Genomic DNA, 15,401 nt, shown 5'->3' with positions numbered 1-15,401 from the left:
TAAGGTCCAGGGATTGGCAAAACCCACAAAATCCTTATATTCAAACTGATTCTATAATCCTATAACCCAGTAGCCAAATTTAGGTTACTATCTAGCGTAACCTTGTTAAAAGCTATTAATGTTACGTTTTGCACAATATACTCCCAAGATCCAGGAGCATTTCTCTGGCACATCTACCTCCCAGTAATGCTTCCCTGATGGAATAAACGGTGAGCCCAGGACATTGCAATCCTTACAATCGTCTTCCCGAGAAGCGAATGGCTCCTATACAATGGTCTTCCAACCTAACACTCTCACTTGTCTCGGATTCGCAGAAATCATCATCTGGATTATTCTAGGGAAGGTTGACGGTAATACAACTCTCACATCAGGAAATCTGGAGAGAGTGTCTGGCTTCTTCAGAGTGAAGCTCTTAATCCTTTTTATGATGCCGTTCACATTCTGCAGCATCGCTACTGTGGACCCCTGCAACGGATGCTCCGGATCTGAGATGAGATCCCGCAACAACTGCCTGTGATGGAACAGCACGCTCTCAGCCCGAGCAGGTCAGAGAGATCACCCCCCTCCTCTTTCTCCAGCTTTTGCAGCTCCGTCTGTTCCTCACGATCGTGGATTCCTCTCAGTTGTTTAAGATCATCCCGGACATATTTTCTCTTCCAGGAAGTTGTCTCTTCTTTGAGGTCAGCTATCAGTATCTCAGTTTCCTTCTGCTCTGCCCTCAATGTATACAGAGCTTCCCGGAGCTCATACTGGCACAACTGGGCAATGTCCTCCTCCAGGCGTATGTGGTGACCATGGTGCTCTCGAGACGGCTCACAAAGCCAGCACATGACCTTCCCATGCTCCTTGCAGCAGAGCTGGAGTTTCTCTCCGTGATGCTCACGGAGACATCTCCTCTTCTGAGCTCAACTTGACTTCCCTAAGAGCCTTCACGATGTTGGACGCAGGTTCTCAGGCTGGTAACTGATCCGGCACACAGGGCAGCTACTTCCTTTTGGGCTGATCATGGACTCTGTTGTTTGCAGTGATGCAGGCTTGGCAGAAGCTGTGCCCACATTCCAGGATCATGGTGGTGCTTTCTGTTTGTTTGTTTGTTTGTTTGTTTGTTTGTTTGTTTGTTTTTAGGAGATCCAAGCAGATGGGGCAGGTCACTTCCTTCTTTATGTTCACCAGGATTCCCAAGCCATCGCAGCTGCTCCCCTGCTCCTTCCTACCTGTTCTGATATGAGACTCCTCTTGCTCACTGATCTCTGCTTATTCTGGAGTTTCAGCATGAGGAGCAGAGGTGGTGAATCCTTGCCTGAGGTCCTCAAAGAGGATCTTCTATAATTATACTTTTATTTCTATAAGTTTTGTCCCTAAATTTCCCATTTCTTTCTGACAGTCTCTTATTGCTATTCTCTGAAATTACATTATTTACTTTTTTAAAGTAGTTCATACAAAGCTCTTATAGCTACAGATATTCTTATCTGTCAGTTTTAGTATTGGCAACCCATGTGAAGTCCATGTTTGCTGCTTGTTTATGTTTGTTTTGCCTTGCTAAATATCGTTCATAGTTTATTTCTATGTTTGATGCTATTTCATTTTAAGGTCATTAATTCATGGTAGTCATGCCAATATAAATTGGAAAAGTTCTTTTCTCTAAAGATCAGTTTATTTATTTTAAAAATGAAGTTAATAATAGTACCTATTTTAAAGGTTTGTTGTGATGTTGAAATGAGATAATAACCATAAAGTGCTTAGCACAGTGCTGGGAACATAATAAAGGCTCAATAAATGTTATATTTGTTTGTTAAATTTCAAATTTTGGACAATATTTGATTTAAGTGGTTGTTTCTGCTTCCTCCATTAGAATGTAAATTACATGAATCATACAAGCTTTGGGTTTCTGTCTACCATTATATTCCCTCAGTGTCTAAAAGAGAGCTTGGTATATTTAGACACTCAGTGAAATACTTGTGAATGAATGAATGAATGCCATCAACATGAAATACAGTAAATGAAGGGATTATTTCTAAGAGTCTTTCATGTCAACATAATCTACATCCATGAATGGAATAACTATTAAAAATACAGCAATAATTTTGTGAGATAAATTTTGTGAAATTTTCTATACCTGGTTGATCTTGAATTTTAATTACAAATTAAAATAAAATATACTGCCCTAAACAGTTTGGCTCAGTGGATAGTCGGCCTGGGGACTGAATGGTCCTGGGTTTGATTCCAGTCAAGGGCATGTGCCTCAGTTGCAGGCTCTGGTCAGGGACCTGGTCGGGGCACTTGCATGGGGCAACCAATTGATGTGTTTATCTCACATCGATATTTCTCTCTGGTTCTCCCTCTCTCTTCCACTTTCTCTAAAAATCAATGGAAAAAATATCCTTGGATGGGGATTAAAAAAAGAAAAAGATAAAATATCTACATATATAAAAAGCCAGTGACCAGAACACCATAATGACCAGAATGACCAGTTTCTATGATGCCCACTGCAGCCAGCCAATTTCCAGGATCGGGGGGTGGGGCCATCCAGCCCTGCCCGTGATTGCCCCCCCATCCCAATGGGGGCGGGGCCAGCTGGCCAACCTCCTGCAGCCCCTCCCCCAGGCAGGCCCTGCCCCTCATCATGCTCCCCTACCCCAACAGGGGGTGGGGCCAGCCGGCAAATCACTCGCAGCTTCTCCCCCCAGGCAGCCTGGCTCTGGTCAGGCCCCGATCGGGGCAGGATGGCCAGCCAACCTCCTGCTGTCTCCTCCTCCTGACAGGCCCTCCCTGATCGGCCCATGGGGGCCGAATCAGCCAGACCCCACCCATGCACAAATTCGTGCACTGGGCCACCAGTATTGAATAATATGGAAAAATGGTTTCTTGTACCTATCTTAACACAAAGTGCCAATAGTTCAGTGTCTAGCTCTAGTCTAGCCAGTTTGGCTCAGTGGGTAGAGCGTTGGCCTGCAGACTGAAAAGTCCCAGATTCAATTCCGGTCAAGGGCACATGCCCGAGTTGTGGTCTTGATCCCCAGTAGGGGACGTGCAAGAGGCAGCTGATTAATGATTCTCTCTCATCATTAATGTTTCTATCTCTCTCTCCCTCTCCCTTTCTATCTGAAATCAATAAAAATATATTTTAAAAAATAGTTCAGTATCTAGGTAAATATTTTTTAATTTAAATTCTTTATTGTTTAAAGTATTACATATGTCTCCTTTTTCCCCCTTGACCTCTCTCCGCCCTCTTCCACTCCCCAACACTGGCCAGTGTCTAGGTAATTGAGTCATAATCTATTGTCCTCTTTATATTATAAATTTAAGTGTGCCCTGCCTGAATTAACACGAGATTAATAATGATGTTAGTGGTGATATTGAAAAATATGAAGAAATCCAATTTTTGTTTCTGTTGTGTTTTGTTTCCTAGAGATATGTGTTTGGTACTCCTGCTCCACAATTCAGGTTAACAAATGCAAAATAGTCTCAGGCAGACAAGTAAAACCCATTAAGCAAACTTTCATTTGCATGTTAACAAATTGTAGCTGCGCATTCAGGCGGGACGCATTCTCTAGATGAGCTAAGTTTTACACATAAAAGTGGAGGGGTCTCTATGAAGATATTTCAGATTCCATCAAAAGCATTACTGGGGCACTTTTAAATCTTTATGTAATGAAAGAAAAGAAAATCATTCTTCCAACAACCAGCCAATATATGCCTCATCCTGCATCAGGTAATCTAAAATATATGTAACAGAAACAATATTAGGGCTTGGCAGCTATGCTAAGTATAGCGGAAGGCCTCCTCATTTTTATAGCAGTTGGTGAATCAATACTGGGGGTTTTAGGGAATGGATTTATTGGGCTTGTAAACTGCATTGACTGTGTCAAGAACAAGAAGTTTTCTGTAATTGACTTGATTCTCATTGGCTTAGCTACTTCAAGAATTTTTCTGATATGGATAATAATTACAGATGGGTTTATAAAGATACTCTCTCCATATGTGTACTCCTCTGGAAACCTGAAGGAATATATTAGTTATTCATGGATAATTATAAATCACTTAAGTATCTGGTTTGTCTCCAGTCTCAGCATCTTCTATTTCCTGAAGATAGCCAATTTTTCCCACCACATTTTTCTCTGGTTGAAGCATAGAATCAACAGAGTACTTCCTCTTCTGATGGGATTGATGCTTACTTCATGGTTATTTATTTTCCCACAAACTGTTAAGATTATGAATAAATATAAAATAAATAATGGAAACACAACCCGGCATCACAACGTACCTAAAAGTGAATACATTGCTTACCAAATTTTGCTCAATCTGGGAGTCATTTTCCTCTTTACACTGTGCCTGATTTCATGCCTCTTGTTAATCATTTCTCTTTGGAGACACAACAGGAACATGCAATTGAGTGCCCGAGGTGTCCGAGACCCCAGCACAGAAGCACATGTGAGAGCAATGAAAGTGTTGATATCTTTTATCATCCTCTTGATCTTGCATTTTATAGGCATTGCCATAGAAATAGCATGCTTTTCTGTGCCAGAAAATAAATCGCTGTTTATTTTTGGTATGGCCACCGCAATCACCTATCCCTGCGGTCACTCATTTCTCCTAATTCTAGGAAACAGCAAGCTAAAGCAGGCTTTTCTGAAGGTACTACGGCCTTTCAATAGCTAAACTAATATTTCAGCTGGGGAAAGGAGAAACCGCTCAGAACTCCATAGTCAGGCCTGGGAAGAAATGGATGCTCAATGAGAATAATCCGGTGAAGAAACGCCTGAAGATATTTCACTTGCACCACATTCTTGCATTGGCTTTAATTGTGTTACAGAACATCACTAAAATCTCCCATAATTATTTCGATGACGTCTCAGGAAATTTCATTCTTCAAGGAGATTGTAACCTCACACGCAAATTCTGTGGTTCAGTCAGCTTCCTCACCCTGCAACTTCTTCCCACACATCTCCCAGAGGAAAAAAACAGCATGGAGACTATTCACTGCAAAGATGATGGTGGTGGAATAAGCGTCTGAAACCAGACTCTTCACTGTGCTTTACCTGACTTCCCTGAAGCACTGGCACCCTGTCACCAAGAGACCCAAACAGAAAGAAATAAAAATAAAGAAAGTGATGATCAACCTTGACATTGAAAACATGGACGTGAGAGACAGAGACACGGGTGTTTCTTTGAGTTTGCAATTTTAAATCTTTAAAAGGTTAATTTTATTTTGACTGTTTAAGTCTTAATCCTAATGTGTTTTGTTTGTTTGTTTGTTTGTTTGTTTTTTACTGGTGTGTGTTTGATGTAGTATCAGTAGTCATATCATCAGGTGTGGTTCTGTTAAAAATAGCTCAGGAAGCTGAGACTACTTGGGGGAAAGGGATCAGAGCACTAATAAAATCAGGTTTTATATCCTTCAAATCTACTGATTTGACATGAAGCAAAATCATGAACCAATTAGAGTCAAGGAAAGAAGCTGCTAGAAGGATACATCCAAAGGACTCCACATAGTCACTGAGTTATGCCAAGAACACAAACTGACTCAGGATAGAATCAGTATGAAGGATGAACTGTTCTGCTTTAGGATTTTTCACACACACACACACACACACACACACACACACACACACACACACACATATTCATATGCATAAACTTGCACTCAAAGACATATTTCAAATGCTGATTATTAAAGTGAATATTTATATCCAAACCAGGATGTGAACCAAGTGGACTTATTTTGGCAACTTGCAAAAGTTCATTGCCTTATACTTACAACCTGATGCCTGGAAGATTTCTAAATATAAAGGCTTAATTCATTTAATAAATATTTTTAAACACTAATTCATGTGCTGAGAATATAATACTAAACAAGATCCCAGTATAATGGGTAATATATTCTAGTAGAAAAACAAATAAGTAGAAAACAATAACTTAATTATATTTGTTTTGGGGAGAGAAAAACAAAAGTATGCTAAGCAAATAACATGATTTGGTCCTGAGAGTAGAAATGATGTCATTGAGGTTGAGATAGTTTAGTTTAGGATCTGACAATTACATAAGAGTATGGTGTACAGAGCAGGAGAAATTTGAGGCGGGGAAGCAGCATTTGTGTAGGTTTTTAGGCTAGAAGGAGTATATAGCATTCCAGGAACGGAGAATCCAATGTGACTACTATAGAGAGGGTGACGTATTTTAAGTTATTTTAAGGGAAATTCCAAATTTCATAAATTCCTCCCAGATTGATAAAATGCTCTGCAGAAATAGTTAAACTAATTATTTCAGTCGTGAAAAATATCCATCCTCTTCCAAACTCGAAATAATTCAAAGTTATTATATTTAACTATAGGCCCAGTGAACAGATTGTGCACTGGTGGGGGTGTGTCCTGTGAGAATCAGCTCACTGTGGGAGCACCGCTCATCCTGGTCAGCCAAGGGGTGCTCCCACTGTGGTCAGTGCGCATCATAGTGACTGGTCAACTGGTCGTTCTGTTAATTCTGCCATTCGGTCCCTGGGCTTTTATTATATAGGATGTCATTATTTTGATTACAAAAACATCTTTTTAAAAAAATATATATATTTTATTGACTTTTTTACAGAGAGGAAGGGAGAGGGATAGGGGGTTAGAAACATCGATGACAGAGAAACATTGACCAGCTGCCTCCTGCATTGCTCCCACAGGGGATGGGCCTGCAACCAAGGTACATGCCATTGACTGGAATTGAACCTGGGACCCTTCAGTACGCAGGCCGATGCTCTGTCCAATGAGCTAAACTGGTTAGGACCAAAAACATCTTTTTAATTTTCATATATTTGATTACTAGTGAGAGTAAGCATTTTACAGAATTATTAGCAAATGGTATAAATTTTTAGAAATTATTTATTTGTTTTCCTTTTATTTTTTCATGCCTATAGTTCTCATCAATTATGTGACACTTTACATATTAACATCATGCTACATACATGTTCTGATCTTTACCTTTATTTGCTGTTTTGTAAATAACTTAGTTCATGGTGTTTGTGAAAATAAAGTGGTAATTTATATGAACTCAAATCTATATGTATCCCTTTATGGTTACTTACACTGCTATTTTTGCAAATTTTGGCTTAGTACATATTCTTTTTATCAATAAAACTCCATTTTTTCTGATAAAATAATATGGTTTATTGCACCTAAAGTTTAAAAAAACACATGAAGGCCTGAAGGAGAAGTTATGTATAGTCGTAACACTCAACTAATTATTAACATGTTTCTACATTGATTTCAAAATAAATTTCATGATAGATATAGGAAGGTATGTTGATTAAAAAGCTGTTTTGGCCCTAACTGGTTTGGCTCAGTGGATAGAGCGTCGGCCTGTGGACTGAAAGGTCCCAGGTTCGATTCCAGTCAAGGGCATGTACCTTGGATGCGGGCACATCCTCAGTAGGAGGTGTGCAGGAGGCAGTTGATCGATGTTTCTCTCTCATCGACGTTTCTAACTCTCTATCCCTCTCCCTTACCCTCTGTAAAAAAAAAAAAAAAAAAAAAATTGCAGTTTTGATTACATTTATACATAAGCTGAATGGATAGGTCTCTTAACTATGGACAGTAGGATTTCAGATTTTTATTTTCTTCTTTTAGTATTCTATGAATTTCTAAAAGTACTATAATTTATGCAATAAATAATGTAGTCAGGGAAATATCCTATCTAATAAAAGAGAAACATGGTAATTAGCCGTACATCCACTACCCTTCCCATTGGCTAATCAGGGCGATATGTAAATTAACTGCCAGCCAAGATGGCGGCTGGCAGCCAGGCAGCTTGAAGCTAACATGAGGCTTGCTTGCTTCAGTGACGGAGGACCCCAAGGTTCCCCGCCTGCCACTGCCGGCCTCTGAGCTTGCAGTTTGAAACATTGTTACAAATATAGAAGCTAAACAAAACCCCAGAAACCTGCTTTCAGCCAGCCGGGATCTCAGAGCTGGAGTTGATACAGTGTTTCAATTATATAACCCAAACAAACCAGATACCTGCTTTCAGCAGCCGAGGCCTCAGAACTGGAGCCAGAGCTAAAGCTGGCCCAGAATTAAAAAAAAAAAAAAAAAAGGAAAAAAGGAGCGGTTGGGAGCTTCAGTCACCCGCCAGCCTGAAAACAGCCCTCAGCCCCTCACCCAGACTGGCCAGGCACCCCAGTGGGGACCCCCACCCTGAAGGGTGTGTGACCAGCTGCAAACAGCCATCAGCCCCTCATACAGGCTGGCCAGGCACCCATGCAGGACCGCCACCCTGATCCAGGACACCCTTCAGGGTAAACCAGCCAGCCCCCACCCATGCACCAGGTCTCTATCCTATATAGTAAAAGGGTAATATGCCTCCCAGCACCGGGATCAGCAGAGCCACGAGGCCTCCCGGCACCAGGATCAGCGTGACAGGGGGCAGCGCCCAAATCCCCTGATCGCCCTGTGGCTCTGTGTGTGACAGGGTGCGGCGCCCCAACGGCCCCCCACCGGGCCCTGCTCTGTGTGTGACGGGGTAGAGCCATAACCTCCCCATCAGCCTTGCTCTGAGTGTGAGAGTGGTGGCGCCCCAACCCCCTGATCAGCCCTGCTCTGTGTGTGATGGGGTAGAGCCATAACCTCCCCATCGGTCTTGCTCTGAGTGTGAGAGTAGCAGTGCCCCAACCCCCTGATGGTCCCTGCTCTGTGGGTGATAGCGGGCAGTGCCCCAACCCCCTGATCGGCCCTGCTCTGTGCATGACAGGGGGGAGCTCCCCAACCCCCTGATCGACCCTGCTCTGTGCATGACAGGGTACGGAGCCCCAACACCCCTGATGGGCCCTGCTCTGTGAGTGACAGGGGACAGCGCCCCAACCCCCTGATTGGCCCTGTTCTGTGCGTGACAGGGGGTGGTGCTGCAACCTCCCCATCGACCCTGCCTTGAATGTGACAGGGGTGGTGCCCCAACCCCCCAATCGGCCCTACCCTGAGCGTGACTGAGGGTGGCATCGCAACCTCCCAATCTGCCCTGCTCTGTGCATGACAGGAGTGGCGCCCCAACTCCCCAATCAGCCCTGCTCTGAGCCTGACCCGGGGCTGCACCTAGGGATTGGGCCTGCCCTCTGCCACCCAGGAGCAGGCCTAAGCCAGCAGGTCATTATCTCCCGAGGGGTCCCAGACTGCGAGAGGGCACAGGCCGGGCTGAGGCCCCCTCCCTCCCCCCCCCCCCAGTGCACAAATTTTTGTGCACCGGGCCTCTAGTAATAAAATAAAAGAGAAGTTACATAAATAAAATTGTGTAATTTTCCTTGAGAAAGGAGGAAAAGAGAATTCCTCAGCATTTTCACAAACTGTATAATTACTAACTCTGATGTCTGCTGGTCTAATGTCTAAATTTATTTAGTTTATTATTTGTGCTGACTCTTGATTATGACTTCTGGGCATCATGTATTTTGTGATTCTATTTTAAATTCAGTTTCATTAAACTTTATCTGTGGAAGTTCTTTGAGGTCAAGTTTATAGTGTACTTTGCTAGAAAGGATTTAACATTACTTTTGATGCTGACTGAGGAATCCCCCAATCTTGGACTTCTTTAAATTAAATTTTCAGTTTGCAATTTTACTATAAAGGTAATAAAGGTTACATAGGTAATGCAAATCTGGTCCCAAATATACATATGTATAAGGTAATTATTAGAAATTATCAGAGCAACACACCTCTTTTCCTTTCTTCCTTTAATTCATGTCATGGTTGAGAGGTAGTCCCCTAAAAATTTAGCCTTTTTACATATTTTTATGTATTTTGCACTGGAGATATTTCTTCAGACATCTGGTTTGCCATTTTCTTAAAAGCAAAAGTTAGTTGTTTTTCTCTAGATTATTTTCAGTCTTTCTTACTTTCTTTTTTTTAGTGTATGTAGTCAAAACTTTATATTTCTGCCTAAATATTGCTTTAAATATATTCTACCATGTTGACACATAGCCCTTATATTGTCATTCAGCTCCAAGCATTTTAAAATATCCTTTGTAATTTTCTTTTAATGCAAGGGTTATTAAACAGAATAATTTTCTAGTTACACGATATATGAAATGGCAATTTTTATATTGAAATTTTATTTTATTGAAGCTGGATCAGACAATATATTTGTATTATAGTTAGCCTAAGATAAGATTTATTTGGCCTAATATATAATATATTTTTGTGAATGGCCTATGTTTTCTTTTTTTTTAATATGTTGGTATTGATTTTAGAGAGAGAGAGGAAAAGAAAGGGAGGGAGAGAGAGAGGAAGAGAGAGAGAAACATCAGTGTAAGAAACATTGATCAGTTGCCTCCCGTACACACCCTTAACTGGGATGGAACCCACAACCTGGGTAGGTGCCCTGACCAAGAATTAAACCAGCAATCTTTCTCATACTGGCCAGGGAGGTCCATATTTTCTTGAAAAAAATTTAATGATGCTAAAGTCAAATTTATATACATTAGATGAACCATATTAATAATATTTTCTCTCCCTATCCATGTTTATTATATGACAATTTGAAATTGATAATTAATAAACATACATTCACAATTGTTTCTGCTCATAATATTTTCATTTGTAGCTGCATTTAACTGGAAGCAATATTGATAATTGTATGTGATTTGGTGATCATTACCTTTATTATCATTTTTTTTACTGATATTAAAAACCCTCTTTGTCACTCATGCAGGTTTTTGCTTTAAATTTTACTTTATTTATTGTAAAAATCACTGATTTTGTTCATTTGCTTCATATTTAATTACTATGTGTTCTCCATCTGTGTATTTTCCACATTTCTACATCTTTCTTTTATTGCCTTCTGTAGAAAATAAATCTCTGATTTTTGATATTTTATGATCATTGAGTAAACATTTTTATACTATTGAAATCTCAATTAATTTTCTGTCTTCACATTTCTCTTTTTCTATTTTTCATGCTTTCTTCTAGTTCTTCCACTCCTTTCCTATCTTCTATTACTATCAGATATATATTTTAATCTATGTGGATTCCTCTGAAATTCCATGTATTTTTATTTTATCCATTTAAAAACATTATTCTGAGGAAATTAGTCTTCACCAAACTGCTAAAGTATCCCACTGTGCAAAAAAAGTTTAAGATTCCAAATTCAAACCAAAAAGGTAAAAGTGAACTATCCAAAAAATGGATTAGAATATAAGGATTTTGCTGATGATTTACTGTGAAATCGGTGACTAAATATGAGTTGTATGAAATCCAAACAACAATTAACCTAAAGAAATTATTCAATGAGGACAAATAACATGAGGCTGTTTGCATTTTGCTATAAACAAAAAAAGATAAACAAGGAGGGCATTTTAGTAAGCATAGGCCCTAAGGTAACTGTTCATATGCCATAGCATATTTTCATTCCCATTTCGATATAGACAGAATACCTTCTCCAAACTGATCCCTAACCCTAACCAGCAAAAACCAAAGAGGAAAAAGATATTGGTGAAATCAGGAGACCTATAGTACATCTAGGTTTCAAAATACACATAAGAGTTGCCAAAGGCAGCTACTTTTGGACAAAAGTTGTGTAGGAAATGAGGGATATAGGGGAAAAGACCAGGAATCTGAAGGCAAAGTAGAATTCTCTGAGTTTACCAAGAAATTCAACAACGCAAGTCAGTTATCAATCAATCATCCACATACATTATTTATTTTTGTCTTCATCTTTTCTGGAACTTACAAATTGAACCCAGAGTACTTCTGTTTCCCAAGGATAACATTCAACTTAATTCATCCACTGATTCAAGTTTTCTCAAATATTTCAATTAAGCTAATCAAATGCAACATCAGCCCTACATAGGCCATATTTAAATATGGTCTGACCCTGTCAGGTAAGATGCAAATCAATTTCTTCAGTGAAGTTCTTCTCAGAGTATTGCCTTTTTCATGGCTTTGGTCATGACAAGCACAGTGTGTGCTTTTGGGCTGTATAATCTGATGCCTCTTCAGAAATAAAGCACAGAGAATCATGGAATGAAGCCCAAATCTCACTTAATAGGTTGACACTAGCCTTTGCTTTCTCACTAAAATCTGCATATTTAATTTTTATCTCTTTGTTGAGTCTAAAAGTGTTTTATCGTATGAACAAGAACAGATCAAGCATTATCTCATTAAATATTTTATGATACTATTGTGTTATCATTTTTAATAAGTAATATTTAACATCAGTTTGTTTTTTAATTCTAGAAGCTGACTGTTGGTATGTGCGTTTGTTTACAGGCATATGTATGTGTCCTGTTATTTCAAATTATATAGCTAAAAAAATTCGAAGCATGTGTTGTCATTACTCACTACAGATGACATGGTCTCACTTGTCAAACAGAATTTGTAGCTTTCTAGATCTTTCCTTGTCCTCCCCAGCTCAGACTGGTTTCTTCTTCCTGTCTCTGTAACAAAAAGAGACAAGGGGGGAAGATAGAGGAGAAGGTTACAAATCTCAGAAATCAATTTTCAAAATATACTTCCTGAGTCTGAGGGATGCATGCTGAAATGCAAAAACTAAATGCCTTATTTACAACACTGGCTGCAGGAACTGGTATAAGGAAAACTACTGATAAAAACTCTCCTAACCTGGTTTGGTTAAGAGTAATAGAGAAGGTGAAATATATAAAACATCACTTAAATCAATTCTATTGGTAGGAGCCAGTCTGTCTCTGAGGAAACAGGAAAAAAAAAGTCAGCTTTTGGATCATGAAAAAAATTATAGGAAAATATGCAAATAGCTACTCCAAGAAAGTGCAACTCATTCAGTTATTAGTAACATTGTCACACCATCTAAATCAAGGTAAACATGAAAAATGGGAGGGAAAACTTGGTATAAAGCTATAACATTAACAAGTGTCAAATACAAGAGAAACAATGACATGGAGCAGGTGGAAATTGTGACCAAAATTCACTATGAAGTTTTTTAAATTAATGAAGCAATAATTTCTATGAAGAAATAATACAGCTATAATTCAAGAACTTACCCAAAATTGATAAAACTCAGGAAAGAGTAGAGAAAAATCAAGATAAAATGAGTGAAAATATTTTTAAAGACCAAATAACACATAGTCAGTGTTAACATTTAAAATTCCTTGGAAATATATAGCCCTCCATGTTCAACCAAACTTCAGATTTTCAGCAGTAATTAATATTATCATTTGACAAAATGAAGATTCCTCTACAAGTTTCTATTTTTTGACCATTTTCTAATGGCCAGAAATGATTGAGGTTTCGGTTTGCCAGATAAAATACAAGACACTCAATTAATTTGAATTTCAGTACCTTCTGGAAGTAGTTATCTCTTGCATTTGAGACATACACTAAAAAAAAAAAATTTCATTGTTTATTTGACATTCAAATTTAGCTGGGTGTGCATTTTTATTTTCTAAATCTGGCATGCCTGATGAGGTTACTAGCATGCATCACAGAATAATAAATCCAAAATTTGCAAAACGTAACATGAGAAAGACAGTGTGGGGCCATGAACAGGAATCGGCTGAATTTGCATCTTGGCAAACTGTAGCTCAGTCTACATTAACTACATGTGGGAAAGTAAAACTTGCTGGGAAGGTAAATGGACATACAGCGACCAGGGTAGGGATCGCCAACCACATTGCTTGTCAAGACTAATTAGGATTTAATGACGATAGCTACGGCCTTCATTTGCCATTCCAGTTTCCATCATAAGACAGACTACAATAAAAGAGGTAAAGAAAATAACAGCAAAATCTACGAAGTAGGTGTAGATATCATACTACATCAGTTCAAATAGAAACAAATTGGATATTTCTCTGTTTTAACATGTCAGATGAAGTAATCAACACCTTAATGATCATAACAGTTGGGGAGTTTTCAGTGGGGATCTTAGGAAATGCATTTATTGTATTGGTAAACTTCATGGACTGCATAAAGAATAAGAAGATTGCTTCCATTGATTTAATCCTCACAAGTCTGGCCATATCCAGAATTTGTCTAATGTGTATAATAACCTTAGATGGTTTTATGTTGGTGTTGGATCCAGATGTCTATGCCACTGGTAAGCAAATGAGAATCATTGACTTCTTCTGGACACTAACCAACCATTTAAGTATCTGGTTTGCCACCTGCCTCAGCATTTTCTATTTCTTCAAGATAGCTAACTTCTTCCACCCTCTTTTCCTCTGGATGAAATGGAGAATTGAAAGGGCGATTCCTGGGATCCTGCTGGTGTGCACGGCCTTCGCTGTGTTCATTAGCCTTCCTGCCGCTGACGATTTGAATGATGACTTCAGGCTTTGTGTCAAGGCGAAGTGGAAAACAAACTTAACTTTGAGATGCAGGGTAAATAAAGCTCAATATGCTTCCAGCAAGGTATATCTCAACCTATTCACGCTGTTCCCCTTTTCTGTGTCCCTCATCTCATTCCTCCTCTTGATCCTCTCCCTATGGAGACACATCAGGCGGATGCAGCTCAATGCCACAGGGTGCAGAGACCCCAGCACAGATGCCCACATGGGAGCCATGAAAGCTGTCATCTCCTTCCTCCTACTTTTCATTGCCTACAATTTGTCCTTTCTCATCGCCACCTCCAGTTACTTCATGCCAGAGACTGAATTAGCTGTGCTGATTGGTGAACTGATAGCTCTAATCTATCCTTCCAGCCATTCATTTATATTAATTCTGGGGAACAAGAAATTAAGACAAGCATCTCTAAGGGTGCTATATAAAGTAACACATACACTAAAAAGAAGAAATTTCTAATAAACAGATCGGAAGACAAACTATCATTTTCTAGGACAAAGGAAGACAAAACGTTTATTAATTATTCTCTGTTCTTACATTAATGTTGATTTTATATGTTTGATTATCTTACAATGAATGTAGTATATTTATAACTTAGGAAATCTATGTATAGCTTATTTTGCCTCTTTATCTTTGCCTCTATGCCTCTTTGTCTCTTTTCTCTCTCTCCTTCCCAGCAGAGTTTTTTGAAACATGTTTTAAAACAAACTGTGAGAGGAGAGAGTATTTTCATAGTTCTTAATCATTTGTGCAGATGCAAATTGTATGGCTAATTCAGAACAGCTGTAATAGCATCTTGCTATTTTGCATCCCTCTGAAAAGCAGCTGGCTCATCCTCCTGGTACTGACTAGATTCTTCTTCTCAGATCATCCAAATAAGCTTCACCTTTGCAAAAGACTCAATAAGGTTACAGTTCTTAATAAAATGCTATGCAATTCTACGAATGTAGCAGGCAGAAATTAATCCTGATTATAATCACAGATAAAACATAAATTGTGATTAAAGTAAATATTGTCACAGTGAGTACAAAAATTAGGATCATAGATCAATGAAAAAAGATACTAAATGTGAGAGAAGGACTGTTTGTATAAAAAGTTTCTATAAAATAAGAATGACTAAACAAG

At 39.1% G+C, this 15,401-nt stretch overlaps 2 protein-coding genes and 1 pseudogene across 2 annotated transcripts; 2 read left to right on the top strand and 1 right to left on the bottom strand.

Moving 5' to 3' along the window:
• Positions 1-264: 264 nt before the first annotated feature.
• Positions 265-2,782, bottom strand: LOC132225973 (tripartite motif-containing protein 5-like; annotated as a pseudogene).
• Positions 2,783-3,759: 977 nt separating this feature from the next.
• Positions 3,760-4,659, top strand: LOC132225972 (taste receptor type 2 member 10-like). The gene has a single exon (XM_059680886.1). The coding sequence runs from the start codon at positions 3,760-3,762 to the stop codon at positions 4,657-4,659; it is 900 nt and encodes a 299-aa protein (XP_059536869.1).
• A 9,137-nt stretch (positions 4,660-13,796) lies between these two features.
• On the top strand, positions 13,797-14,735 carry LOC132226044 (taste receptor type 2 member 7-like). The gene has a single exon (XM_059680946.1). It carries the CDS (start codon positions 13,797-13,799, stop codon positions 14,733-14,735), a length of 939 nt encoding a protein of 312 aa, XP_059536929.1.
• Positions 14,736-15,401: the final 666 nt, after the last annotated feature.

The sequence above is a fragment of the Myotis daubentonii genome, chromosome 2, assembly GCF_963259705.1.
Source record: "Myotis daubentonii chromosome 2, mMyoDau2.1, whole genome shotgun sequence".
Classification (NCBI taxonomy): Eukaryota; Metazoa; Chordata; class Mammalia; order Chiroptera; family Vespertilionidae; genus Myotis; species Myotis daubentonii.
This window is presented reverse-complemented; position numbering and strand designations above follow the sequence as displayed.